This window comes from Syngnathus leptorhynchus, chromosome 8 (genome assembly GCF_054491065.1).
Source record: "Syngnathus leptorhynchus isolate UIUO chromosome 8, UIUO_Slep, whole genome shotgun sequence".
Lineage (NCBI taxonomy): Eukaryota > Metazoa > Chordata > Actinopteri > Syngnathiformes > Syngnathidae > Syngnathus > Syngnathus leptorhynchus.
The window spans coordinates 1,294,138-1,319,627 of record NC_141202.1 but is presented as its reverse complement, the minus strand read 5'-3'; the positions used below and the strand labels follow the sequence as shown (position 1 = coordinate 1,319,627).

Below are 25,490 nucleotides of genomic sequence, written 5' to 3'. Positions count from 1 at the left end.
ATAAGTGTTAAATTTGACTTGGAATTCAAAATGATCCGTCAAAAAACGATGAAACAACGAAATGACCCAAATATGTCGAAAGTGAGCAGAAAACAAATTTAATTTGCTTCAAAATAAAATGCTCCGTGCAAGAATGAACGACAATCGAATTGAAACAAATAAATACACTCAACTACAGATTCCAGAAGTACATTCAATATTATGACGTCACATTTGCATTTCTTTCGTTCAATCAAACATTCAAGAATATCTTTCATTTCCCTTCAAGCCCTTATTTTTGTTTTTTTAAATGTCTTCTGCTTCACTGAGCAATCAATAAAACGGCACGTGCACGCGCGCACACGCACGCGCCAGTCAATATGTGAATTAATTGCACTGGTTTTCATGTGAGAAAAGGAACAAACGGAATCGCCGAATATTTTTGGGGGGGGAGTAGATTCTCGTGACTTCACACTTCTATTGATCAGCTGAGAAGAGAACTTAACTGTGATTTACATTTTTAAAATCAATCAACTCCAAAAAGACGGCTTCAAATTTTTAAAACACACACACACACACACACACACACACACACACACACGCACACACGCACAGACACAACTACAATGTCTAAAAAAAAAAAACGCCGAACAAATGCAACTTTATTTGAATGCATTCAGATCCGTGTTCTTTTTTTTCTCTCAGTAAAGCTCGCCCACGCGTTCACGTACTTCGATCGATCAGCATCTGCTGCAAAAAAACAACCAAAAATTCCTATTTAGAAATATTTCGGTGATTTTCGTTTTTACTTGTCGCGTTTTTTTCCCCCTTCTTCTTTTTCAATTCATTGGAATACTACAGCATATTTTGTTAAAACTCAGCTATACTGCTAAATATTGATTGATTGATTGATTGATTGATTTATGGGCTGTCATTATTTCAATTTCATGTTTCAAATAATTTCACTCTAACAAATTGGTTTAAATATTAGAAAATTATAAATGAGGCAAATCCTAGTGTTCTTTTATTGTGCAGTACAGATTTAAATAAGCACAACAATAAACGAATATCTCTCTAATCGTGTCAAAAATGTGAGAAATTTTAGGCACTCTTTTTAAATCTTTGTTGTGAAGTGGCTAGTCTGTAAGCGTGTGTGTGTTGAGAGAGCAAGTATTAATATTCAACATATTGATCCATGCATGTTAAACAGCTTCTATTTGTCCTACAACTATTTTCATAGAAGATGCAAGATCCATTTGCAAATGACGTCAAATTGTGTGTGTGTTTGTGTGTTTCCATCTTATTAAATATGGAAATTCAATCAAAGGTTCATAAGATGAAGCAACGGCCAAATTAATCAGCAACAATTTGAATAGTTCACGTTCTGATTTGCATTCCTCCCCAGTGCATAAAAATAATCAATATTTAGTGAGATTGACACACATGTATAATTTTACTTTATAAAGGTGAGATTTACCTCCCCTTTATAAAATAAAATACAAATCTTGCTGGTAGGCAAAATAAAACAAAACCAAAATCCAGTCAAAATGAATATCAATGAAGCCATGATACTGTGAAAATACACATAGTAGAGCAAATAAAACAAATCCAAAAATAGTCCTAATGAATGAAACACAAAAGTCCATTTTAATGAGTATAAATGAGACAAAAATGTGCACGATAAACTAACATGTCTCTATGGACAATGGAGTTAGAGCATGCAAAAAAGAAAAACAATTGGACATATTTCGCTTACAACACATCACTGGAAATGTTGAATGAATGTAATATTATTACATTAGAATATGATTATTATTAAATATTTGATTACGTAACAAAAGCTGGTCAAGACCAACATGAATAGACACAGTAGCATGCTAATAACTGATTCGTTGTAGCAAACATGTGCTAACAACACGCAAGCTATCTGGTTAGCTGCAATTAGCATGTTGGAGGTCTTTCACTCTTCTCATCACCACTGTAGTGCGAGAAGACAATTAAAATGAACATGTAAAATATTACATTAAAAACAAATCAACTTGTGCACAGAAAGTGCAGCATGCTCACAACTTATGACCTGGAAATAACATTGGATGTATTTCACCCAACAAGTAAACACAAAGGTCAACGCTAAATGAATATATCTCTAAAACATTCGATTAAAAACAGGTTATTCTTCAGAAAAATAAACATTTAAGGGTCAATGCAAGCAGATCCATCATCATGCTAACACACAAGCTAATTGGTTACATGCTAGTAGCATATTGAGCATATTTCACCTGTGTGCCTTGTCACCAAATAAACAAATAAATAAAGAAATCTGATTTCATTGAACATGGCAAGGGCAACATGAGTACAGACACTGTAGCATGCTAACAACACATATGCTAACTGGTTACCTGTAGCATATTGGATATATATCAGCATTAAGTAAACATGAAAGTCAGTGTTAATGAAACAAACATATCATTACAACATTAAATTGACATTCAATTTCAAAAGGTCAACATTTCAAGGCTTTGCCGCATGCTAACTTGATCGTAACGCATTTTTCAACTGCGTCAGCAGCCCAAAAACTACTGGACACCCCCCGCCCACCTGTGGACCAATGGCGATTATTTCAAGCGCTCCTTTGGGTCAAATAAAAAGTCATTCCTCAAAGTGTTTGGCCTCCCTCCTAAGGCCTTCCCACCCAGCCACCCAGCCACCCTTCCTCCTCTTTTTCCACCCTCTCCCACCTTTTGACGCATCCTCCTCTTCATCACGGCCGCATGCATGCGATTATTCCCCTTTTCCAGCTCCGCATCTAAAATCCGCTCTCCGTGTGCGTCCGAGGCGAAGTGTGCACGCACGCAGCCTGGTGCACAACTCCTTCCTTGCTTCCTTTCCTTTCCTTCCCCTCCCTCTCCATCGCTCCCTCCCTCTCTTTAATCAGCATGTTAATAAGAAAGGTAACTAATCAATAGATTCAATGGCCTGGATTGATACCCTCTCCATCGGCGCACCCCCCCCGCGCTCGTGCTGCAACACACACACATAAATACGTAGAGCCGGCCGTCCCCACGGGGGAAAACAAGAAAGGTTGACACAATTAGATCTTTCCAAATATCTGAGTTGAGCATGTAGAACCTGCAAAACATGTTTTGAAATAATCACGCAGTTTGAAGGTTCTGGCTTAGAATCTTTGGCATGTCGGGAAGGAGATCGTGTTGGGCAATTTAAGCCTGATACGGAAGTGAAATTGGACTTCCTGCTGGTTTTGGGACCTGCTTCTTTGAAGGAGGTCCTACACTTTGTCCATCTTGACAATTTGAAAAGATGAGAATTATTTTGGATTTACGGAAGGCTTGAGAATTTCCTCAGAAGACTCACAATGTTTGTTTTGGGATGAGCCATTCTTGTCAAAACACACTCAGGGTCCTCCGCTTCATTCATCTCGGGAATCTCACTTCCTGGTTGATGCGCGAGGTCTTTCCCGTTCAGGCCCCGAGGCCCCGGCCATGCTTCCGAGTCGCAGGGGAGGAGAATATTTAAGAGCGGCGGCGGCCTCGCTTAGGGCCAAAAAAAAAAAAAAAAAAGACAGAAACATCAGTGGCGCTACCAAAGCTATCATCCTCCTTCACCCCTCAACATTTTATTAATAGACTGAAAAGTTCTCCCTCTCCTCGGGATATGAAACTCCCTCTCTCACATGAGAAGCATGGCACGGGATGAAGGCGGATGGAGCGGTGAGGTGGCCCAACTGGAGCTGCCGGTGACCCCTCGCAAGCCCTCCCCCCCCCCCCTCTCGCTGTGCCTTCTGGTAAGTTGGCTGGCAGTGTACAGTGGGATGTGTAGATCTTTTTACATTCATCTCCCTCTTTACACCCCCCCCTACTCCCTCGTCTTCTGGATCATTTTTCAGCGGCGGCCGAGCGGTCGATATGTAGAAGAGCGAGCGAGCGAGCGAGAGTCGTGCTGGCTGGCTGGCGCTATCATGTATCACTGTGGAATATGGCCTATAGATTATGGACACTTCATGTTTACAGAATTATTCTTTTGTTCTGGGGACTTGACAGTACTCTGGAGGGGAGAAAAGAAAAAGTTAGCATTTTTTAGGTTAGCGGCGACAGTCCGAATTACTTGAACTCTTTTTACTCAGTAAAAAGAAAAAAAATACAGACTTTGAATTGGTATTTTTTTGTACCTTTTGAATACAAAACCAATTTTAATAGCTAGCTGAAAACGTGCTAAATTAAATTAGCTAGGAACTTTTAATCGAAACTGCTGTCATCCTCCACCGAGGAAAATAAAAGAAAATATTTTTGAAAGTACCGTTTTCAAACGGAGGCATTAAAATGATGTCATGTGAAAAAAATAATAATTACGTACGTGGAGAAATGAAGTATTTTTTGACTTTTGTTACCTCTGGTCAGGGCCGATCAATAGTTTATAGGAAGCTGGCTCTGGATAACCACCGTAAACAGTTGCAGTTTCTTTCAAGGAGCACTCAGCACACTCTGTCCATAAAAGCTTCACACTTTATTTGGCCGTAATGGCGGGAGAGCAGGTAGAAAGATGGCGGCCGGCGCTCTGCTCTGCTCTACTCTGCTCTGCATGTCGGCAGGCGGGCGGAATCCCAAAGGGCTCCGGATGGAGAATGACCAGTGCCCCCTCCTGACCCCGAGCGCCGCTGTCACCCTCCATCACCCCGCTCTCCATCTCGGACGGTGCGGTCACCTAGCAACGGGGGCCAGGGTTCGCCGCTCGCGGACCAGAGGCTATTGGGAAATCAATCGATACGCCTCGGCCCGAGTTGAGCGAGCTGGCCGGCGCCGCCGCCCGCCCCCCTTCAATCCTCCCCCCCCCCCACCTCAGCAAGCCTTGTTACTCCCAAATGAAGACGATGCAGTTTTCCACACGTATGCGCATTCATCCTCACTCCCTCCACCTGATGCTGTCGGCGTTAGCTCTTCATGCGCTAGCACGACTAGCATTGCTAGCGTGAAAACAGTTTGGCTCTGAGGATGATGGAGAAAAAAACAAAAAACGCTGACGTCCGGTTTTGGGCCTTGTGAGGATGGATCGGAAATGTGATGACTTATAGTTGATGGGTCAGTACTACTGATTCTGGAGGCCTTGGACGGATTAGATGGATCTGGCAACACATGATGTCAAAGGTGAAATCCGATTGGACGGAAAAAAAAAACGAAGAAAAAGTCCTGACCGCTCACTCCTGATATAAATAAAGCAGAGGTCCGCTGTTCCCGGACAAGAACAGGCTGATGTATCTTTCCCGACACCGGTCCAGCTGATTTTGGATCAGGAGGTAGCGGTCCTGCAATTAATCAAATTTCACGCCAGCTTTTTCTTTCATGAGGACCGAATCGAATGGCTGACTAGCCGCTTTCTCATTTCTGGAATTCTCAGCACATTTGAGCACTTTGGTGCAATAACTCTGAGCAGATCATCCGGGTCGGATGGTTCCGCTTGTGGTTCTGAAACTCGAGGGGGGGGGGGGTCGGTGAGCCATGACTCGGAGGTCCGCAAAATCATCTGCAAAACTCTGATAAGATTATGACCTATCGTGACGGAAATTCCGGGGGCTTCCAGAAAGTAGCGACGAGGGCTAGATACAAAATGGACTTGAGGACATAGCAAGAATATTGAAACGTGATTTTGAAGATACCCCTACTCTTAAAAATATATATATAATGAAAATAATAAAGTCATAAAATGTACTTTATACTTAAATATAAAGTACTTCTATATTTTTTTTAATACTTCAAAATACTCTTAAAATCAGCACCCTCAACTCGAGGAAGATGGGTCAGCGCCATCACTTTAAAACAGAAGGCAGGTGGAGAAGGGGGTGATGATGAAAGGACGGGGGAAGGACAGAGGAAGACCAAGAGGAGGAGGAGGAGGAGGAGCAGAGCAGTGGCCACAAACCAGTGCTAATCTCTTCTTCGATCAGAGTGGACAGCAGCTAAGAGCTCAAAGAGGGCCTGCTGCTCCATCTGGACATTTACAAAGAACCTTTAAGGGGCTTGCTTGGAACATCTGACTGCTCCCAGATCACAATCGCTGCTACTGTGTCTATTTCCCCCAAATCTCAACCACTAAGGCCCTTTTTGAAAAATCTTACTTTCCTGTCGGCACAAGAGCAAAAAGAGCATCTGGAATGGCTTCAACGGACAATCGTTCATTTCATTACAGGCAACCAAATGAAATTCCACAGCTTATCTTCACATTAATGTCATCATGTCAAAGATAATGTCATTTGGAAGAAATCATCGATAGTCTCTTGACATTTGAGGAGAAAATTCAACATGGGGGTCATTTTGATGGCAGACAGCTGCACTGGCCCCACCTTCGCTCTCTCTCTCTTTTGGAGGGCCCCCAGATGGTCATCCAGCACGTGGCTGAAGCTGGATTTGCCAAGTGACCTCCTCCCAACTCCCAGCTGGAAACTGTGGCCAGGTCACTGATCTCTGAGCCTCTGGTGACCCCCGCTGACCCCCCTCCTCCAAGCCACCACTAAACTTCTCCTTTTTAGGACCAGCTGCCATCGTAGTGGTAGAGCCACCAAGGGAGTGTCCAGCTGCCCTCTCTGAGTCCACTGGCCTTTCACTGGACACCAGAGACCCCGAGGGGGTGGGGCATAGAGTAAAAAGGATGGGCTGGACCCCTACAAAAAATAAGAACGTTTGAGGGAGGGGGGGGGGCACAGAGGCGTGACATTGACACGCACGACAGAAAAGAAGCTTTTAACCGTAAAAGTGGAACAGCCGCCTCTGGAAATCGGAGGCGACAGTAAATGCGCGTGTCCCTCATTGTCCTCTTTACATGACCAGAGCAAGGGGGCGGGGCCAAACTCAAACCAGAGAGCAGAGGGAGGGAAACCAGTTGTACAGTCCGATGACTTGGCATCAGGGTAAAATGGAGAGGTGGGGGGGATATTTGGGGGAGTTGTTTGTACGCTTGTGCCTGGCTGGAACTCGGCTGCTCACCGAGAGAAGAAGCTTCTGGGTTGGCTTGCCTGGAGTCAAGTCGATAAATCAATAGGACACACGTCACTGCAGGCCCAGAGAAGCCACATGAAACTGTCATTGATCGGCATAAGGGGGGGAGAGAAGAGGGGGTGATGGTGGGGGAGGGGGAGGCAAGCCAGGAGCCCAGGGGTCATCTATCTAATCTCTTACTATTGCATCTCCTGCTCTTCTTCTTCCTCCCCCCCTGACCAATGTGGTGGACCAGGAGTCAAAGGCTGGGGTTCTGGCCGGGGTTGGGTTCTCTTCAGAACACCCATAGTTGATTAGGTTCCGTTGCTATGCCTCGTGACTCCGCCCACTGATCAATAGGATGCGTGTCGGATCGGGTGCAGCACTTTTGGGCTCACTGATTTGTTTGTCTGTTCAACCTTGACCTGGTCGGTGTCTTTGGACCTGGCTGTTCCACTTCTTGAGACACACACACACACACACACTCGCGGACACGCGCTCAGCGGGCTAATTGCCGCCGCATTGATCACGCTTACTCGACCTCAAAATTGGGGTCAAGCACAAAAGAGTCAGGAAGCAACTGCTGATTTCACACCGTCATCTCTGCAAGCGACGGCCAAGCAATGGTCCGACATTCCCCGTTTGGGCTTTTCAATGAGTCGGCCATTAAGGTTGTGTAATTGTTGACTTTTTGCCTGACACGTTCATTAGCGCAATAGGTGCTCTGAGCAGACAGGTGCAGGATACATGGCAACCCTCTGTCTTTTCCCGGTGGGGTTGCCATGGAAACGGCTGATAGAGTAGGCTTATCGATCGCAGCGTCCACCCCGACCCCCGTCCCCCCCCTCCCCTCCCCTCGCTCCCCGACCCGACTTTTTTTCCGCGGTGATGGGCGTGGATCAATAGTCTGTATATTGTATGCTCCTCTCATCATGGGAGGAGGGAGGGGGGGGGGGACGCAAAAGGATTGTAAAAATCGCAAGTGATCGTATTTAACGTGGACAAAAGCAGATAGGAACGCAAGTGACTTGTAAAAAAAAAAAAAACCTGATTACGGAGGAAAGGACGATGTGGTCGAATGAGCTTTTTTTTTTTTTTTTTTTTTTTTTAAACGGCGTTGTCACACAGCGTTTGCTCCTTTCATGCCATCCATTGAAATGGTCATCGCAATTAGCCATCAGAGAGGGTCAATTCACCTCTCTGAGAAGGTGGGTGGGTGGGGTTGGGGGGGGGGGGGATGCTGTTGCAGACCTGGGGGAGCTCGTTTAAATCTCGCCCGAGGGTTCCCTCAAGCAAGGGGGTCACGGTTGAAGTCGGCCAAGGTGGGCTCCGCTAGTCCAGGTGTTTCTGTCGCCCCGAGGCACGGTCATCACGATTCTGAGAGAGGCGCCCATGAAAGGGTGGCGGGCGGACACAAAGGCTTTTGAAGACGTGTGGAGAAATTAGCCCGTCAGCTCAGCCATGGTCAACAACCTTGGAAGACACGCCCACCTTTTGCCATAAGTACCCTGCAGCCCCCGCCCCTCCCCTCCAGAACAGTTTGATCCCGAAGCTCACAGGTCATCCTGCTATTTTTCTATCTTGTTAAACAGTTTTCCATCTTAAAAGAATACAAACATGATAAAAAAAGTCAAAAAATAATTTTTTAACTAACCAAATACAGCACCTGAAGTCAACAGCCTACCAACACTGCTAAATTTAGCACCAAAAAATAATACAATATATAAAAACATAACAAATGCAAATTTTCATTCCGTTTTTTTTTTACTTCATATAACATGGCTGTCCGATGTCTGTGTTTCTGTATCAAACACTTTGTGAGTCCACTCTTCCAGGAGTATAAATACAATTTACTTACTTTCTTGTCATCACACTGGCGAAGTAAGATTAGCCGCGAGCGTGCTAATGAGAAGGAAAAAAAAAAAAAAGGCACATCGTCTTAGCTGCACTTAGCCTCACAATACGTCCAAGCTGTGCATTTCACTCCGAGTACACACACAGCATATTCTATACAATCTCACACAGTCAATATGTTTGGTGTTGACGGGGAGGAATGTGCCCCGAGGCTCCCGTATAAAATTAGCAGACCATTCCCAAGTTGGCTCCCTTTCATGCCCCCGCTCGCAAAGCGCACCAACGCCAACTGTATCAATAATTCAGCCACAATTTAGCCCAAGTGGGGCCCACATGTTCCAGGTCAGTTGCAACACGCGCTGTCGCCTTTCTGCTCAAAGTGTCTCCACGCTGACATCTTGCTTTTCTGGACCTGCAAACTGACAGCTGGCCTCTCTCGCCTGCCGAGTGGAATGAAGACCATTTTGTCATCATTCTATTATTATTAGAAGTGCTTTGAGCTGAGTTAGCACGTTAGCGACACATGTCCGTGAGTGCTGTAATTGCAGCCGACAAATTTTCGAACGAATTTAAATCCACAGGACCTCAACCAGATGACTAAAATTTGTTTGAGTAATGACGTAACATTTGCGTGAAAAGAATGAAGTTGAACCCAATGGCAACTGAGAAAAACTGACCATACCTGGAGTTCAGCAGGGTTCCGCTTTGGAACCCTTTGACTTTGACATTTTGGGGCCTTGGCCTAAATTAGACTTGAGGTTGACAAGCAGTACTTGACAATGCATCTCCTTCATTGAGGATTCCTCCTCGGAAGCCTCCGACATGTCTTTGGGGGGGGATTGAACGGCTCCCCCCACGCAACCGACAACAGGGCATGTCTTCAAGGAGCTTTGGGCTGCTAATCTGCTCGGCTGTAGCTGAGATGGAAATGTGTGTGTGTGTGTTTGAGCGGTTGTATGCACTTGCCCCTGGGCCGCACAAAAAGGCCTGGAGACAGTTGAATGCTGCAAGGGCAAGGAAGTCAACCTCTGAAGGCCAAATGCGGCGAATGAGAAAGTTTGTCCCGAGGCCCGAGGTGCTTCCTCATGTGGTCCAAACAGACCTGCTGTGCATGAAATATACATCCAGCACCGCCGGGGATATACACACATACACACACACACACACACATGCGATGGTCTGCGCTATTTATGCTGGATTCAAAATCGGAATCTCAAAACCGTGGCAGACCCGCAAGCCACTCGTCCACCGTGCTGACCGAGAAGCTCGTATTTCCCACAAAAACAAAAGAAGACAAATGGTCATCCGATTGTGCCTGTAAAGACTCGTGTAGGGTAATGCGATCATCCAAATACAATATGGGGGCCAAAGTATCATTAGACAGCATTTTGCCGTCCACCTAGCAGCGTATCGATACCAAACCACAGGAGGTATCATCGCCATTGATTATGTGTCTAATTCTGTTGGATAAAAGGCGGACGGGAGTCGCTCCGGGCGGGATGAAATAGCAAATCAGATACAAATAAAACACCACGCAGTTGCTGGGATGAGTTGCTCGGAATGATTACGCCAGAAGAAGACAAATACGTCCAAATGAAGGAGACTGTCCAAAGAAAAAGTAGCAGTAGCGGCAGAAGTAATGGTGGCAATAATTCCTTTGGCCAATTTCGGTGGAGGTTTTTTTTTTTTTTCAGACACGTTCACGTCGGCCATTTAGGGAGGATCAATAATAGGTCATAGAAGAAGTCCGAACAGGTTAAGTGTTCCTCGCAGAGCAATGTGTGCTAAAAAAAAAAAAAAAAGGACATAAAGCACAAAAATGATTTAAAGCTTTCGGGACCTAGCCGTGCTCGTTCGGCTCCTGATGAGCCGTTGTCGCCAGAGGCGTCAATAATTCATCGATAATTTCATTTCAAAAGATGGATACAAAGTTGAATGATGATGGGCTGTAGGTACTTTGAATTCAGTTACCCTTCCGCCCTGATCTTATCGCAGCAAAGTTGAAAAAATATGACAGACCAGTCTCAACTCAACGCGGCGAGGAGTTAAATGAGTCGGTCGGCTCGGCGAAAGCCCTCGCGCCGCCACGTTTCAAGGTCGGCGCCGACACGACGGAATGATTCCCGGTCTTGCGTCAAGGTCAAGCGTGACCCTATTTAGAACAACTCCGTAAAGAGCAGGAGCGATGCGAGGTTATTTTGATTCGACATAAAAAAAAAAAGATAAATAAAATAAAAACTGTTATGAAATGGGATTTTGTAGGGAATCTGTTCCCAAATTTATCTGGAATAAGTTCACGTTGCAGACAAGCGCGGTCCGACCGGACTTGTTTGTCACAGCTTCACGTGAGGACACAGCAGAGGTCCATTGATTTTGGTCTCTCTGGGGAGCAGAAGGCTTTCCGTGCGTATGGTCGGGCCAGCGTGGTGTCCGGCTCGATGCGGCGCCTCGGGGGTCGCTGTGACAAACGCGCCGTGACCGAGGCGCAAACGCACAAGGCGGCCTTTTGTGAGGCCTCGGCACGTGGAGGGACGCTTTTAGGACTTTGAATTTGAAACTCAAACATCCTTCGCGATAAACGCCACAAAAGAGGTCGACTACGTTTTTAAACTCAGCTTGAACCTTCAAGGTTAATATTTGAGACTTGAAGCCCACACCCTCCGACACGTGGCCAGAGGATACACTCCGCTTCCAGTCAGTTAGCACCTCATGCCGATCGTCACGGACAATGGGGCAAGGGCAAGTTTGTCCCGCCCCTTTGCCCCCCCCCCCTCCAGGGAGACACGAGCCGGGGGCAGGCCGCTCTAATGGCCCAAGCGTGACATTTAAACCCCTGCCCTGCGGTAGTTTCAGGGGGGGCTTTAGTGGAAAGAGGGAGCAGTGAACATAGAGAAAGGGAAAAAAAAAAAAAAAAAAGGGTGTATGAGGCAAGGCTCACCCTGCACACGCGTGCCCCCCCCCCCTCCTTCAGTTGTGAGCTAGCGGGGGCCCCTATTGTTAGCGGCCTGTCCCCGAAGAAAAGCCCTTTTGCGGAGCAAACAATTCAGCTGTCCACTCGGATCACAATGGAGGCTCATCCCGTGGCTTTTGAGCATCTGCTCGGACCTGCCGACCGGCGTTCGTACTCGCACCTCGGCACGCTAAGTCTCGACTTTGCCTGCCCACCACCACCTGCTCTCTGCACGGCCGCCTTTGAGGGTTCCCGTTTGCAATCAATAGCGCTGATGAGGACAAACGGACAGATTTTTTTGGGGGGGGGGAATGTTTGCATCTTAGGAGCCAACTGTATGAGCTGAGCGTGACGTGACGCTGGTGTGAAGAACAAGATACAGGCAGGAGTTGTCTCCGAAGGCCTCTGTCTCAAAGCCTCTTGCATTGCCCACTATCGCCCCCTTGTGGAGAGACACAATCAAGGCAGTCCACCATTCCAAAAAATAGATTTGCAAAGTAGCCAATTCCAATTACCATGGAATGCTGATCTTTTTTACCTTCATGTACTTTAGATTTAAATCACATCTGATTTATGTACCTCTAATGAAGCATATTTAGACCACCTATTGTGTATTGGAAATTTTTTCCAGAAGAATATCGGAGTGCTTTCGCGGATTTTCCGGTGCGCCCACTCGAGCGGGGGAGCGTTAATCAGCTCGCAAACATTTGCTGCCCTTCTGGCAATGTCAGAGGGGTCACAGTTTTTGAGCTGGATGTCCACTGCATTGCTGCCTCGCCCCCCCCAACATCACCCCCCCCTCCCCTCCTCAGGGGCCCACGGGCCCTGCAGGCACAATCACAGAAGCTGCCTTTAATCTCCGCTGAGCCTGGACTGAGTCGAGCTGGCTGTCCATCAGGCCTTGACCGCACGCCGGCCGCCCGGACCGCCGCTATTGACCGAGACGCGTGGCGCCTCGCTCTGATTGGTCAGCTGCCGTGTTTGCGCGGCTGATTGATCGGCCTGCGCTGCCCGCTGAACGTGTGTCCCTGAATTTCATTTCAGAATTCATTTGTGGGCAGCGGTTGTGTGTAGAAATGAAATGTGCGAGTGAAGGATTGTGGTTGAGGACGGGCTATTGTTGGAGCGGAGAGGAAAAGTCCAAGACGGCGTGAAAACTTGCTCGTATTTACATCGTGTGGGAGTGCCGCGTGATCTCCTCCCGTCTTGCTTTTACGTTTATGGATTTTATGTATGTTTTATATTCGTGCGTTGTAAAAGTGGACTTTCCCCGTGGCGGTTCTAATAAAGTCTTATTCCAGGAGGGGTTGTATGGCATTTCAGGCTCTCACAAAGATGTGCAACTATTTCTCGGCTCTATCACGCCCTCTGCTTTATGCCTCTCGTCTTAATAACGTTGCACACGCGCCGCCGAGAGACAATAAAATAAAGGCGGCGCTCGCCGGATCCGCACAATGCCGTAAGCGGCCGGCCATTTGATGGAGTCCCCCACCCCCAGACAGCGAAGGGGCTGCTGCTTGGATATGCATCACAAAGGCTTCCTGCGGTATTGATCGGCAGCGGGTTTGGCCAGTCTATCAGCAAATGTTCCTCTCTCCGGGAAAAACAATAGGAGATTAAAAACGCGCAGCTCGGCCGCGGAGGAGCTCAAAGGTCACTTGTCCTCACGTATAATCTACTTTCACTTAATGGCTTCATTTTCAGCACTCGCCATGCAAATGCTGCTTGTTTGGTGACTTTAGTGCTCACTGACTGGTGGGAGTGCAAAATGAAGAGCCGGGTTGAGTAAAAAAAATAGCTTAGCTTGCGAAGAATGATGGATAAACTTTTTCGTTTTCCTGGCTGAGACGTGTTGCGGAAAAATGTTCTTGACAACATTGACATCATCTAGCAACTACAGTAACGGCAGTCAGTAAAAACAATTTGAACTTGTCATTTATGGCAGTGCTGACTTGCAGAAGTCAAACTTGCGTAGACAACATTTCAAATGGTACAATAACAGACAGTGAGAACCTCACAAATACAACAACCCCCCCCCAAAAATAAAACTCTTTCAACTGCTAACGCAACAAAGTTCACGTGTGGTATTTTAAAATACCTCACAGGTGAGCAAATGTGGGAAAAAAAAAAAAAGAGACGAGCTTACACGTTCTTTTTGGACTCGCTGAACTTGCGTTTCTTCAGAGGGACCTCCTGACTGTTGGGGATGTCGTACTGGCGAACCTGACGAGAGAAGATTTGAACAAGTGAGCGGACACAACTGAGGTTTTTTGAAGAGTGTTGTTCAGAATGTGTCCTGCTTACCATATTTTTCTTGACAGGTGCTTGCTTCCTTGTGCCTATCGCTGCCTTTTTCTGTTGCTGACATAAACATGCGGCGCCGTGTTAGGATCACTATAAATGACTTTACGAAAGGTCTTGCACGTGGAAATCTTGATCGACAGAAGAAAGCGCCCTGTCGTGGCCTTCGCATTCTATTTTTGTACAAAAACCTTCTTGTCTTCCGCACATTTGTTTGTGTCTTTAATTCTTGAGACAGAAAATATTTTGACTTCCCTTTGAGGTCTTCTGCTTTAATTCTTACACACAATTTCTGAGGAGCCTTCATTTTAAATTCTTACTCCTAAAACTATATGCTCTTTTGGTTCTTTAGCAAAAACATTTCTCCTTTTCTTTTTTATTGAGACTAATAGCAGCAAATGAGGGAATGCAAGGATACACTAACCACGGTGTGTTGAATGACGCGTCCGCTCCTGGTGGTCATTGTGGACGTCTCCATGTCAGATGTTGTCTCCATCTGAGAAGAACACTTCTTCTTACCACCACTTTTGAATCCTACATTTGTGCATTTTTGTCGCTGCTTTTCATCCACACTTTATGAAGTCTTTTTTTGAAATCTCATGTTGTGTCAGTGCTGAGTTTAAGGTTTGAAATTTCCCACCCCCCCTTTGATGAACTGATCTCGTATTTCTTGTCAAGCATCCTTTCATGAACAACAGCGTATGCGGCATTGATGACAATGACGATGTCACGCTCACCGTTTTCACCTTACAAGTGTTCTCATGGCAAGTCAACTCAATCTCTTGTGCTGATGAAAAAGAAAAAAGAACATAAACCAGCGTGAAGGATAGAACAATAATGTAATAATAATAATAATAATAACAGTAGGAGGGCTTTATGACCACCTGTTGCTTTGGCCCTAACTAATAAGAAACACTAACAAGATTTTACCTTCATTGTCTATTTTGTCGTTTTGGGGCGTGTTGTCCACATGTTCACTGAGAGACTCCTACAGGTGGTGAGAATAGCAAACATACTATGTCATTTTTTTGTTGACAGCAAGTGGCAAAACTAAGAGTGCCTGAGTGTGATGTGAGAGGATGTAAAAAGTCACCTGTGACAGGCTCCCGTCACGTTTTAGCCGAAGGCACCATCTGTTTCTCTTTCTTGCGCTCTCCTCCAACTGTGGGCAGGAAGAACCAGATGTTACTTTGTGAACCGCCCCACTCTGGTTCCCAGCACTCACCGGCTCCAGCCTGTGTCTCTCGGTGACCATGTCCAACTTGAGCGAGTGGAAAGGCGTGGCCACCTCGCCCATCGTCAGACTCACCGGCTCCCGCTCAAACACCAGCATGTTGTCATCAGCGTCCTTGAAGCCCGGTGGCTGGTAGTCCTGCGGCGTAACTGAGCGCACGGCGTCCATGCTAATTGCTAAGGTAAAATTGCTAGAGAAAATCTACCCGGAGTCATTTACCATCATCATAGTAGGTCAGCGTCATATTTAGGAAAACTTTGTTGGGCAGAGGGCCGAGGTTCTGCAGCAGCATGTAGAGCTTCCTCACCAGCAGCATGCTGGCCTTCTTTGTGTTACCAAAAGACACGGCAAGATCCTTGTTTTGGGTGCTGATGGGAGAAGAGCTAGAATGAGCACGGGTGAGGTTGTTTTTAAGTCATGTAGCTCTTGAACAAAAAAAACACCTCGCAAAGTCCAACTGAGCCCCTTCAGTGTTGTACTGAATCCTGAACTGATAAAACTCAGTCACGTTCTGAAAAGTGAGACATGTCAGATGCGTCACAATCTTGTCAAGTGGTCCACTTCATTTCGTGTGTCATCACAATTGACGCGCATTACCAGAGGGTTGTCACGCTCTGACGAAACCTGCAAAAGTGCCGGAAGTTGACGGAAAATGGCCATTGACATTACTTAATAATTTCACACCCACAAAAAAACAAACTTACAGTGATAATGACAGTCTGCAGCTGGAGGGGAAAACAAATGAGATTTGTTTTGATGGAAAATGTTGTTAAAATGTGAATGAATTTAATTTCCAGGATTATGTGCCAAAAGCCAAAGGATGAATATTGTTAAATGTGTCTTACATATTTCATCTGAATGGCATCAAAGCATCCCATAATCCTTGGAAAGGAAGCAGAAAGAGTCATGAGCAGAGACATTGCGACAATGCCTCTTGTTTTGTAAGTGGAAAAATGCAGACATTTACCATTTGACAAGCTGACAGGCACCGGGACAACTGCGCTCCTCTCTGAGGATCATCACTCTCTGATCTGTGGGAAGAAACTTGTTGATATAGACTGAAACTAAATACTTAATGAAACATTCATCACTTTATTGCACCCTCTATTGACCGACCTTCAAAATATTTGATTCCGTAGGCTCCCTCTGGGAAAAGCCCTCGGAGGTACATGATGCCCGACACGCCTATGGCCAAAAGATTTTTGATGACAGTGATAGACTGCCGTTCCGACACAACCTGATTGGGCATCAGGTGAGTGTTCTGCGGAACAAACACACACTTGTTTATTCACACAGAACCGACCGTGTGTATACAATACCCATACAGCAATGGCATATAGCTTTTGTTAGCTTTAGTACTTCTAAATAAACAAAAAAAGCATCACATTTATGATTGATTATAGATTTGGTGAAGTTACATTATTGAAACACATTACTGTTAAACATGAAGCCATTATTGATTACATTTACCTTCGATGTCCTTATTTGTTGTACACAGGTCATATTTGCAGCGAAACAGAATGTAAACTGAGATCTGGAAAAAAAAAGATTTAATTAACAAACAGATTAGCTCATTACGTTGGTTTAGCAAATTGAGCTGACACATGAGCTAACTAATTGTAACAGTTAACCGTTCTAAAACTATCATTCAGCACTTGTGTAATTCATTTACACATGTCATATTTTCAGCGAAACAGAACGTTAACAGAGATGGGGGGGAAAGATTTAATGAAAAAATGCTGATTAGCTCATTACGTTGGTTTAGCTAATTGAGCTAACACATGAGCTAACTAGTTATAACAGTAAACCGTTCTATAATCCATTCAGCATTTGTGTATTTAGCTAATAAAATTGGACCCCAAAATATTAGAAATATTAAAACGATTAATACAGACGAAGGATGAACTTTACCAGGAGAAAAAGTTGAATTTGAAAATGGTTTTGAGTCAGTGAGGAAACCGCAAAACACAACGGCAAATGTAACGTTTGATTGACAGGTAGCAAAATATGAACATGTAGCCAATCAAGCAAGGGGGGCGTTGCTATCTTCAGATACTACAAGATAATGACACTTAAAAATCACCCTCTCCCGTCATTACATTTGATTTGATGCGTTCATAAAATAGATAAACAAATTATAATTCAAAATGAATATCCATGATACATTTTTGACATTCAAATCACATTTTGCTCAAGTGTTTAGCTGTTGAAGCAGCGTTGCGGAGGCGTCGCTTACAGATGTCAATGTCGCTAACCGATTGGACAAAAAGATGGTCGCGTAGTTGTCCGGGCAAATGACGCTTTACCATTGGCTACTGTATGTGTCACTCACACGTACGACACGCCCCTAACAGTGATGTCATTTCTGAGCACGCCATTTTTGTTGGGGAGCAGTTCTGGCTCAGAAAGAGACGATTAGATTGTGTACAGGTACGTCGAACTGTAGGTAGCTTTTATATTTTTTAAAAGCTTTTTGGCTTTTCTGGCCACCGGACCACCCTCTCGTCCCGCCACACTCACAGAATGTCGTCAGAGAACCTGGACTCGGACACTCAGCTGGAATACGAGGACGAAAAACAGGTGGGTTTGTGGTCGCTATCATTTTGTTGTGGGCTAACTTAACGCGTGCTAGGCTAGCCAGAAGAAGGCTGACGTCAAACTAGCATAAGCTTGTGTGAGTGACATCGGTATCATAATAAGCGTTCTGTATTGTTCACACTGTGCTCATTTAACTACATGAGATGCTGTTTGTCTTGCTCCAAAGAGCTTCGTGCTTTTGCTGTGGCAACAGCATTGGCTGGTCTCGTGTAATTGGCTGGGGAGCTGAAGCTAGTCAGGCCTCTTTGGGTCCTCTTGGATACTCACAGGTTGTCTTAAAAGTAGTTTTTCCAAATTAAAAACTCAGTGTTACTTCACGAGCCTCAAGTGTCAACTGCTGACCTACGTCGACAAAAACAATATAAATGATGGAGAGATAATAAAATGATTTTCATACATGTGACGTCTTGTTGTCTGAGTCCCATGCAAAAGCTGTTTGAGCATGAGTTCAATATCACTGAGATGCAGTTTAACGTTCATGCACTAGTAGGATTACTTAACACTTTTTGTAGAATAACCTTCTACATGTGTGACATATTTGTCTACATCTGTAGACTGTGCTTTTAGTGTTATCATCTGCAGGTTGCTAGAGCATGTTACTAGTTGGCCACACTTCACTATTAGTGCACAGTTTTCCCTCACTAGTAACATGTATTTGTCCTTCTAGTGTGCAGATAAGTATCTGGGAGATCTTTTGCACTCTTTCTCTTTTCAATGTGACCTACTTGGTTTCAAACAGCTAAACACCACATTGTATATGCTAAAATAATAGAGCAAAATCTCTTCCAGATCTAGGTGTGTCCCGCTGGCCCCAGGTGACGAGCGTCGCTTAAAACACGTCGCTTATCAGACTCGTTTGTCTTGTGTGACGGCTGCTTAAATCATTCGTTTTGTTCACTCCAAAGCCATGCTTGCATTATAAACGGGAAAACGGTGTCAAGTAGGTCAATGCGGCTTAAGACGTACTATAAACAGTACACGGGGCAGTCACGCACAACAGAAACTTTGTCGTTAACATATGTGATGATGATGATAAGGATGTAAGGATGCCGACTCGTTCCCACAGGACTCCCAGGAGAAGAACGCCAACCCGGTGAAGGCCGAGGAGGCCAAGCTGAAGGCCAAGTATCCGGGTCTCGGTCAGCGGCCCGGCGGCCCCGACTTCCTCATGAAGCGGCTACAGAAAGGGGTATGACGCATCGCTCGCGTAACAAAGATGTGTCTTTCCGTGCTCACTTTGTTGAGTGTGCTAATATGGCCGACTTCTCTCTGGCCGCACAGCAAAAATACTTTGACTCGGGCGACTACAACATGGCCAAGGCCAAGATGAAGAACAAGCAGCTTCCCGTGGCAGGGCCCGACAAGAACCTGGTGACCGGCGACCACATCCCCACGCCGCAAGACCTGCCGCAGAGGAAGTCGTCCTTGGTGACCAGCAAGCTCGCCGGCTAGCCTTCGCCATCACTCCTGGAGAACCCCTCCCACCCCCACCCAACCCCTTCCCAGCCTCACCTGTACCCCCACCTTGTGTCGTCACACCAACACCCCCCCCCCCCCCCCTCCCTACTTCCCATGTCATCCGCAGGCAACATCCAGGCAGACTTGTTGTGTGACATGCTAGTTTGTGGGGTGGAAGGAGGCGTGGTCCTCTTCTGTCCTCTCCTGAGCACAGCGCCCCCTACTGTGCACCGCGCTCCACCTCTTTGTCTTGGCTGTCCGCATTCCAAGATGGTTGCCATCGGCAGGTGTGTGGCTCGCTCGGAGACTTTGTGCACTTTTGTATTTCGGTGATTGATGTGCGTCGGGGACTGAGGAGCCCCACTTTCACGCTCCAGGATGCGGTGCGGGGTTCGAACGCGCGCACGTCCTTACTTGCTCGTATACCAAATTTGCGCGGGTGCGATGGGAGTTCACGTCGCTTTACTTGTTGTTCCCTGGGGAAAAACACGCTGCATGATTGTATCTGACGAGAAATCCTAACAGGAGGGGCGGGGGACCATCTTCACTTTTTTTTTTCTCTCTCTTTTGCTGTCCGGACAATCCACAGCGCCTTCCGGTCGCTGAACTTGATCTGACTTGTGCTTTTTGTGAGCGAGCAGCGTTGCACTGGCCGCATGCTCCTCGCAGTCGTGCTCACACAGGCATGCCTTTGTGCGCTTTGAGCAGGAAATTGCGCTGCAAAGTGGAAGAGTGTGATTTCATTTTTTCTTTTTTTTTTTAAAACCCCATCCTGACAGACTTTCTCTCTCTTGGAGACTGGTGGCCAATCGTGCTTGTGTGCTTCATCACTTTGGTTCAAGCAACATCCACACATCTTGAAATAACACATGAAATATCATTGGACTCGGTTAATATTTCACATTTCCTATGGGAAACCAATTGAAAATCTATTTGATGTCCATCTCAGTACACGCTTGATCCACACTAGTCAGACAAGTCGGCACAATGGCACAACAACTTTTTTTCACTACTAGTATCGATTGGAATCGGAAAATCGTTTACAATTTTAAGAGAATGAAATTGTTACATTTTAAAATGTACTTTCCTCAAATCGCTCCACAGCCCATTTAAGCGAGATCCCATATCGCTTCTTTGAATTGAATTCACTCGAGTCCGAGTCATTACCTACAGTGATTGCAATATTCTAGATAATATTGTCGACTCGTCTTTGAAAATCACAATATCCCTTCACCGCTGTGCCGTTAGTAGAAACGGCAGAAGAGCATGCTGGATATTGAGGATTTCCAATGAAAGCTCCCAACGACTTTCCATAATCTGTAGCGTGTCCGTAACCTGATAAGAAGGTTGGCTTCTTTTTCTAAAAGTAGGCCGTGGCGTTCCCGCAGGGGGTTCGCTCACACGCCTACTCTGAGCAGAACCCATCGACGTGTCGTGACGCATCGTAGACGACTCGAGCATGTCGGAGCGCTTTGCATTTCTGACAAAGCTTGACTTAAAATGTGCTTGACGATGAGGACGAAGGAAGGCGCGTTGTATTTGGAAAGCCGTTTGAGCAGTTATGCAAACATTTGCCTCCATGTTACTGCTACAATCTAGTTTTTTCCTAGCTAGCTAGCATCGCTTCACCGGTTATCAGACCATACATATCAAATCAAAACGCGGCAATGCCGCCACCTAGAAAGTTCTGTCGGTCTCGAATTTTACAGACAAGCTTCTTTTTAATGCCCTCGTTTTGAAAAACATACATGACGACTATACACGTCATTGGGAGTAAACAGTCGGAATCCAGTCGACGAATATAAACGAGTCCAATTATGTCACTCTTAGTACTAGTAGCACACAGTTGTCGACTAGTACACAGTTTTGCCTCAGTAGTAACACATCCTACTCGTGCAAGCTGGCTATCGAATAAAAGCTAAAACGGCTCCCCGTACAAAGTCAGCCTGCTGGTTTCTCTATCGGTGATGTGTGAATATGTAAATAGACTCGTGTGAATGTGCGCACGGTTGTATGTCGGCTATCGGAAGAGGCCGCATCGTGTTGAAATTCAGGCCAATTTGCTCTGCCGGCCTGAAATGTGCAGAATTGACCTCAATGCCAATTTAACATCTCGCTGTCGTGTCGAAGAGAAATTGCGGGCCTTTAAGTCGCGGGGCCGAATGTAAACGTGACGGCGAACGAGCATCACCTTCATCTCTGTTTTTGTGCTCTCCTCTCACAAGTATATACAGTATATATATATATTTCACCCTGGCCTGGCATCGCTGCAGGGAAACCAGAGGCCTCCATGTGTGAAGGACAAACATACTCCTTAAAAAAAAAAAAAGGGTTTACATGATAGGAGAACTTCTTCACAGAGTGCTCGGAATGTTGATTTTCAGTGGGGAATCATGGAGAGGGTTTTTTTTTTGTTGCCAGTATTTGAAATAAAATTTTACATTTATAAATCGACTTGATTTTTGTTCACACCACTTGACATAAATTCAAATATATTTACTCAACGGTGCTAAATTACTCGTGGAACAAGTTAAAAATCACATCCTTCACACAAAACTAATTGAACATCCATTACTTTGTTTTTAAACCTAATGAATTGAATTATTTATTTTACATAAAATACATGTAGAGTGGGGATTTAAAAAAAAAAAAAAAAAGCACTAGATGTTTCTCCATTCATGACCTATAACCTGCACAACTTTTCGAGACTTCTCGAGAAGGCAAAAAAAATGAACTGAGATCACGTGATAGTTGTTCCCACTATCAACCAGTGGAGGGAAGCAAAACGTCACTTCCAAAGTATTAGTCACGAACCGCAGACGGGAAAAATGAATGGAATGTTTTTATTTGCAAAACGGGAACAGTGTGTCCTGTCTTTAGACGTTTAGTCACGTCGTTATGACAAACCCCTGTGTTGGCAAACAAATAGATGTAAATATTTTACTGTAAGAGATTAAGAAAAAACTTCACTTAAAAGTTTTTTTTAATGAACCATTGCACAAATAGTATCAAGTACGGACGGGACAGTAAATTTTAAAAAGGTATGAAAGTGTGTCAATGTCTAGTGTAAAATGTAATGCAAATTGAAAAGATGGAAGAAAAAGAATGCACAGTCTAAATGTAATGCCCCAAATCAACTTTTCAATAGCTCACAACTTTATGGAAAATTACAGTCTAATAAACATAACACTATAAACTTCAAAAGAAAAAAAATCTCATGAATTTTGTGAATCTTTTAAATAGGAATCATCAAAATAGTCAAAAGTATGTACGTACTTGCATAATCAATTTTCTTTCTTTTTTTTTCAAACTTTGACGTCACAATGACGCACCCACCAGCGTTTATATAAAGCCCAACGCCTCAGTCTACCATCTGCCTTCTAACATCAAGGCTCATATGGAGAATTACTAGAGCCAATACTAGCTTTTGTTAAACGAGGTGACTTTTTTTTTTCCCCCGCACTTTCCGCGAGAAACCAAGGGGAAAAAAAAGCAACTATCAAGACGAATATGATGGAGACCACGAAACGCGTTATAAGTTACATGTTCCCACAAAATGGAGTCCCGGACGGCTCGGTCCACTGCGGCTCTTCTTCCATTGCCACTGCGGCGACCTTGGACCCAGTAAACGGCAACAGCGCGACCGCTAAGCAGCGACCGAACGCCTTAGAAATGGTGTCGAAAGGCACCAAGAAATGCAACAGCGTGGAAGCCAGCGACGTGGAAGGCAGCGACGCCTCACCGCCGGATTCGCCTGACTCCCCGGAGCCTCCCACTGGCGACTACAGCCGCGAAGACGCGATGAGCTCCGAGACCAAGACCCTCATTAGCCGCTTCCTTACAGACTTTACCGGCCTGTCAAAGGCTCGTTGGAATGAAAGCAAGGCGCATTCTACCATGAAAAGAGTCGTGGCGAGCGTTTTGGAAAAGCACAAGTACAAATATAATGGTGAGTGGCTGTTTGTTTTTTCTCGCTTTTTTTTGGGCGTACGTTGAGTTTAGTACGTGATGTGAGTCAGATACTCGGTCGCCATTTTTTTTTTTCCACACAAGCAGGAAATGTCGACGTGCCTTCCTCTCTAACGTATTGTTTTCCAACGTGGGATTTAGGTTTAAAAAACGACTTTCCTAATGATTTGAATACCATTCAAAGGGATCGGACATTGTTTTCACATCACTTTTAGTTGCTCGTTCCAACCAATGAGCATCAAGTACAAAGTCACTCAAAAAGGCAAGAATGGAAAAAAAGCACACTCCCTGAAATAAATGCAAGCGGAAAAAAAAAATACAATCTTGTAAACTAGACTTTGTATTTACTAAAGGTGTTGTCGACAAACATTTAAATGTCCCTCTGAGGCTTTTGGGTGTGACATACAAGTGAGCAGTTTTAACTTGAAGGCAAAGAGTACTACAATAAGGTAACTGGGCTTTTTTTTTTTTTGCCCTTTTATTTACTCAAGGTAGCATGACCGGAATATTTCATTGAATTTCCCGAAAGCACATTTGTGTTAACGAGACTTTTTTTTTTTTTTTTTTCCCTTTCCCCTCAAGGTATCATCAACAAATTGTCTCTGGACGACCGAGGGGACGATGTGGGTTTTGTCAGCGAGGTGGCCAAGAGCCTGTTTTCGGACGGAACCACCAACTGGGGTCGTGTGGCCAGCCTGGTGGCCTTTGGGGCCGTGGTGTCCCAGTACCTGAAGGAAAAGGGCCGGGCCCACTGTGTGGAGGCCGTGGCCGAGGAGATCTCTTCGTATCTGCTGTCGCATCAGCGCAACTGGCTGGTGAATAACAACTCTTGGGTAAGTCAGTGAGTCACGACTGACTGTAAAACCATTGTGTAACACGGCAAAGTCGACGTGTCAAGCAGCCTCTGCACTCCGCAAGCAGTGAGTGTAAAAAAAAAAACATTTTTCTTTCGCTCCTCAGGATGGCTTTGTACAATTCTTTCGGGAAGTGGATCCTGAGTCGACAATGAGGAACACGTTAATGGCATTTGCTGGAGTGGCTGGCATCGGTGCCACATTGGCCCTGTTGATCAGGTGAATTAGTTGGACTCTTAAAAGACTGTTTTTGAAACAACATTGATGCTGGAATACGTACAAGCAACGTCCACGTTCCCCTTGAACACAAAAAGTCGGAAATGAAGTTGCCGTTTATGACAGCAGAGCGGTCCGACCTACGATTTAGTGCTTTCACCGACGGGTTGACTTTGTCCAGCAATTAGCAATTATTTAATTTACAAAGAAATTTATTTTTTCAAATAGATGTAAAATATATTTCACGCAAACCTTTTGATTTTGTGCTTGTTTTATTTTTTGGGATTGAGTTAAATTTGCCGGTTGAAGACATTTTAAATGCACCCGGCGTAGTTGTAAGAATTTGTAGCAGCAAGCGCCCGCCACATCTTCCGCGCACGGCAAAATGACGATAAAACTCATTTCCATAAGTCTCATTCCGGAACAATCCAGCATTGAGTGGAGCTCGGAACATTTGCATCGGTGTCGCTCGGCGATTCCTCTCACGTCAGATCAGCGCCAAGAACCGAAGCACTGCAGAACGTTGGGAATTACGGCGCCCTGGAAACTTTTGAGTCTCGCGCAAGAACATTGTTAAGGACTGCATTCGAAGAGCGTTAACGAAAACAAGGTCTTGACGAAGATGATGGGTCTTGACGAAGACGATGGGTCTGGGCGCTGGCACGTGTTCACCTCACCTGTAAGCCATCAGAATGTAGAGGTGGAAAAATTGGTTCTATAGTGAATAAAAAAAAAATTGGATAAAATGCTTTTGTTGATTCTCTCTTTCTGTTTGAGGAGGACTTTTTGGAAATGAAGAAGTTCAGTATTTTGTTTTTTTTTCTCACCCACCAACCACTTCCGCTCTCCTTCCTATTTATCACCACAGTAGAGTTTCTTAGAAATAACACTCCCCCCGCCCGCACCCCATATCCGTCAGAATTATATAACGGCTCCGTGCGGCCAATATATCCGCCCGCCGTGTTTGTTCAAATCCTCACAGTTGTCCTGAGTTGCAACCTCTTAAGAGAAGGAAGTCCGTGTTCTCCGTGGTGATGATCAGGGATGGCGGCTGCCGTGGTTAGGCCGGTCGGCAGCAGCCTGAAGGCAATTTT

At 45.2% G+C, this 25,490-nt stretch overlaps 3 protein-coding genes across 5 annotated transcripts; 2 read left to right on the top strand and 1 right to left on the bottom strand.

Moving 5' to 3' along the window:
* Window positions 1-13,683: 13,683 nt before the first annotated feature.
* On the bottom strand, window positions 13,684-17,433 carry hormad1 (HORMA domain containing 1). 3 transcript variants are annotated; one of them, XM_085918463.1, is made up of 16 exons: window positions 17,213-17,432; window positions 16,772-16,835; window positions 16,418-16,562; window positions 16,269-16,332; window positions 16,147-16,183; window positions 16,006-16,026; window positions 15,899-15,925; window positions 15,745-15,812; window positions 15,521-15,669; window positions 15,293-15,477; window positions 15,161-15,229; window positions 14,998-15,055; window positions 14,805-14,854; window positions 14,492-14,563; window positions 14,071-14,127; window positions 13,684-13,989 (listed from the first exon to the last, which is right to left on the bottom strand). In XM_085918463.1, the coding sequence occupies exons 2-16, from the start codon at window positions 16,802-16,804 to the stop codon at window positions 13,909-13,911; spliced, it is 1,116 nt and encodes a 371-aa protein (XP_085774589.1). In that variant the 5' UTR covers window positions 16,805-16,835; window positions 17,213-17,432; the 3' UTR covers window positions 13,684-13,908. The 3 variants fall into 3 exon arrangements, with proteins under 3 accessions (XP_085774589.1, XP_085774591.1, XP_085774590.1); XM_085918465.1 differs by having other exon boundaries at window positions 15,293-15,450; window positions 17,213-17,422; XM_085918464.1 differs by lacking the exon at window positions 16,006-16,026 and having other exon boundaries at window positions 17,213-17,433.
* Window positions 17,434-17,675: 242 nt separating this feature from the next.
* Window positions 17,676-22,503, top strand: ensab (endosulfine alpha b). Its single transcript, XM_085919073.1, has 3 exons — window positions 17,676-17,881; window positions 18,966-19,088; window positions 19,181-22,503. The coding sequence occupies exons 1-3, from the start codon at window positions 17,825-17,827 to the stop codon at window positions 19,349-19,351; spliced, it is 351 nt and encodes a 116-aa protein (XP_085775199.1). The 5' UTR covers window positions 17,676-17,824; the 3' UTR covers window positions 19,352-22,503.
* A 215-nt stretch (window positions 22,504-22,718) lies between these two features.
* mcl1b (MCL1 apoptosis regulator, BCL2 family member b) lies at window positions 22,719-24,652 on the top strand. The gene is made up of 3 exons (XM_085917642.1): window positions 22,719-23,306; window positions 23,909-24,159; window positions 24,287-24,652. The coding sequence occupies exons 1-3, from the start codon at window positions 22,868-22,870 to the stop codon at window positions 24,401-24,403; spliced, it is 807 nt and encodes a 268-aa protein (XP_085773768.1). The 5' UTR covers window positions 22,719-22,867; the 3' UTR covers window positions 24,404-24,652.
* Window positions 24,653-25,490: the final 838 nt, after the last annotated feature.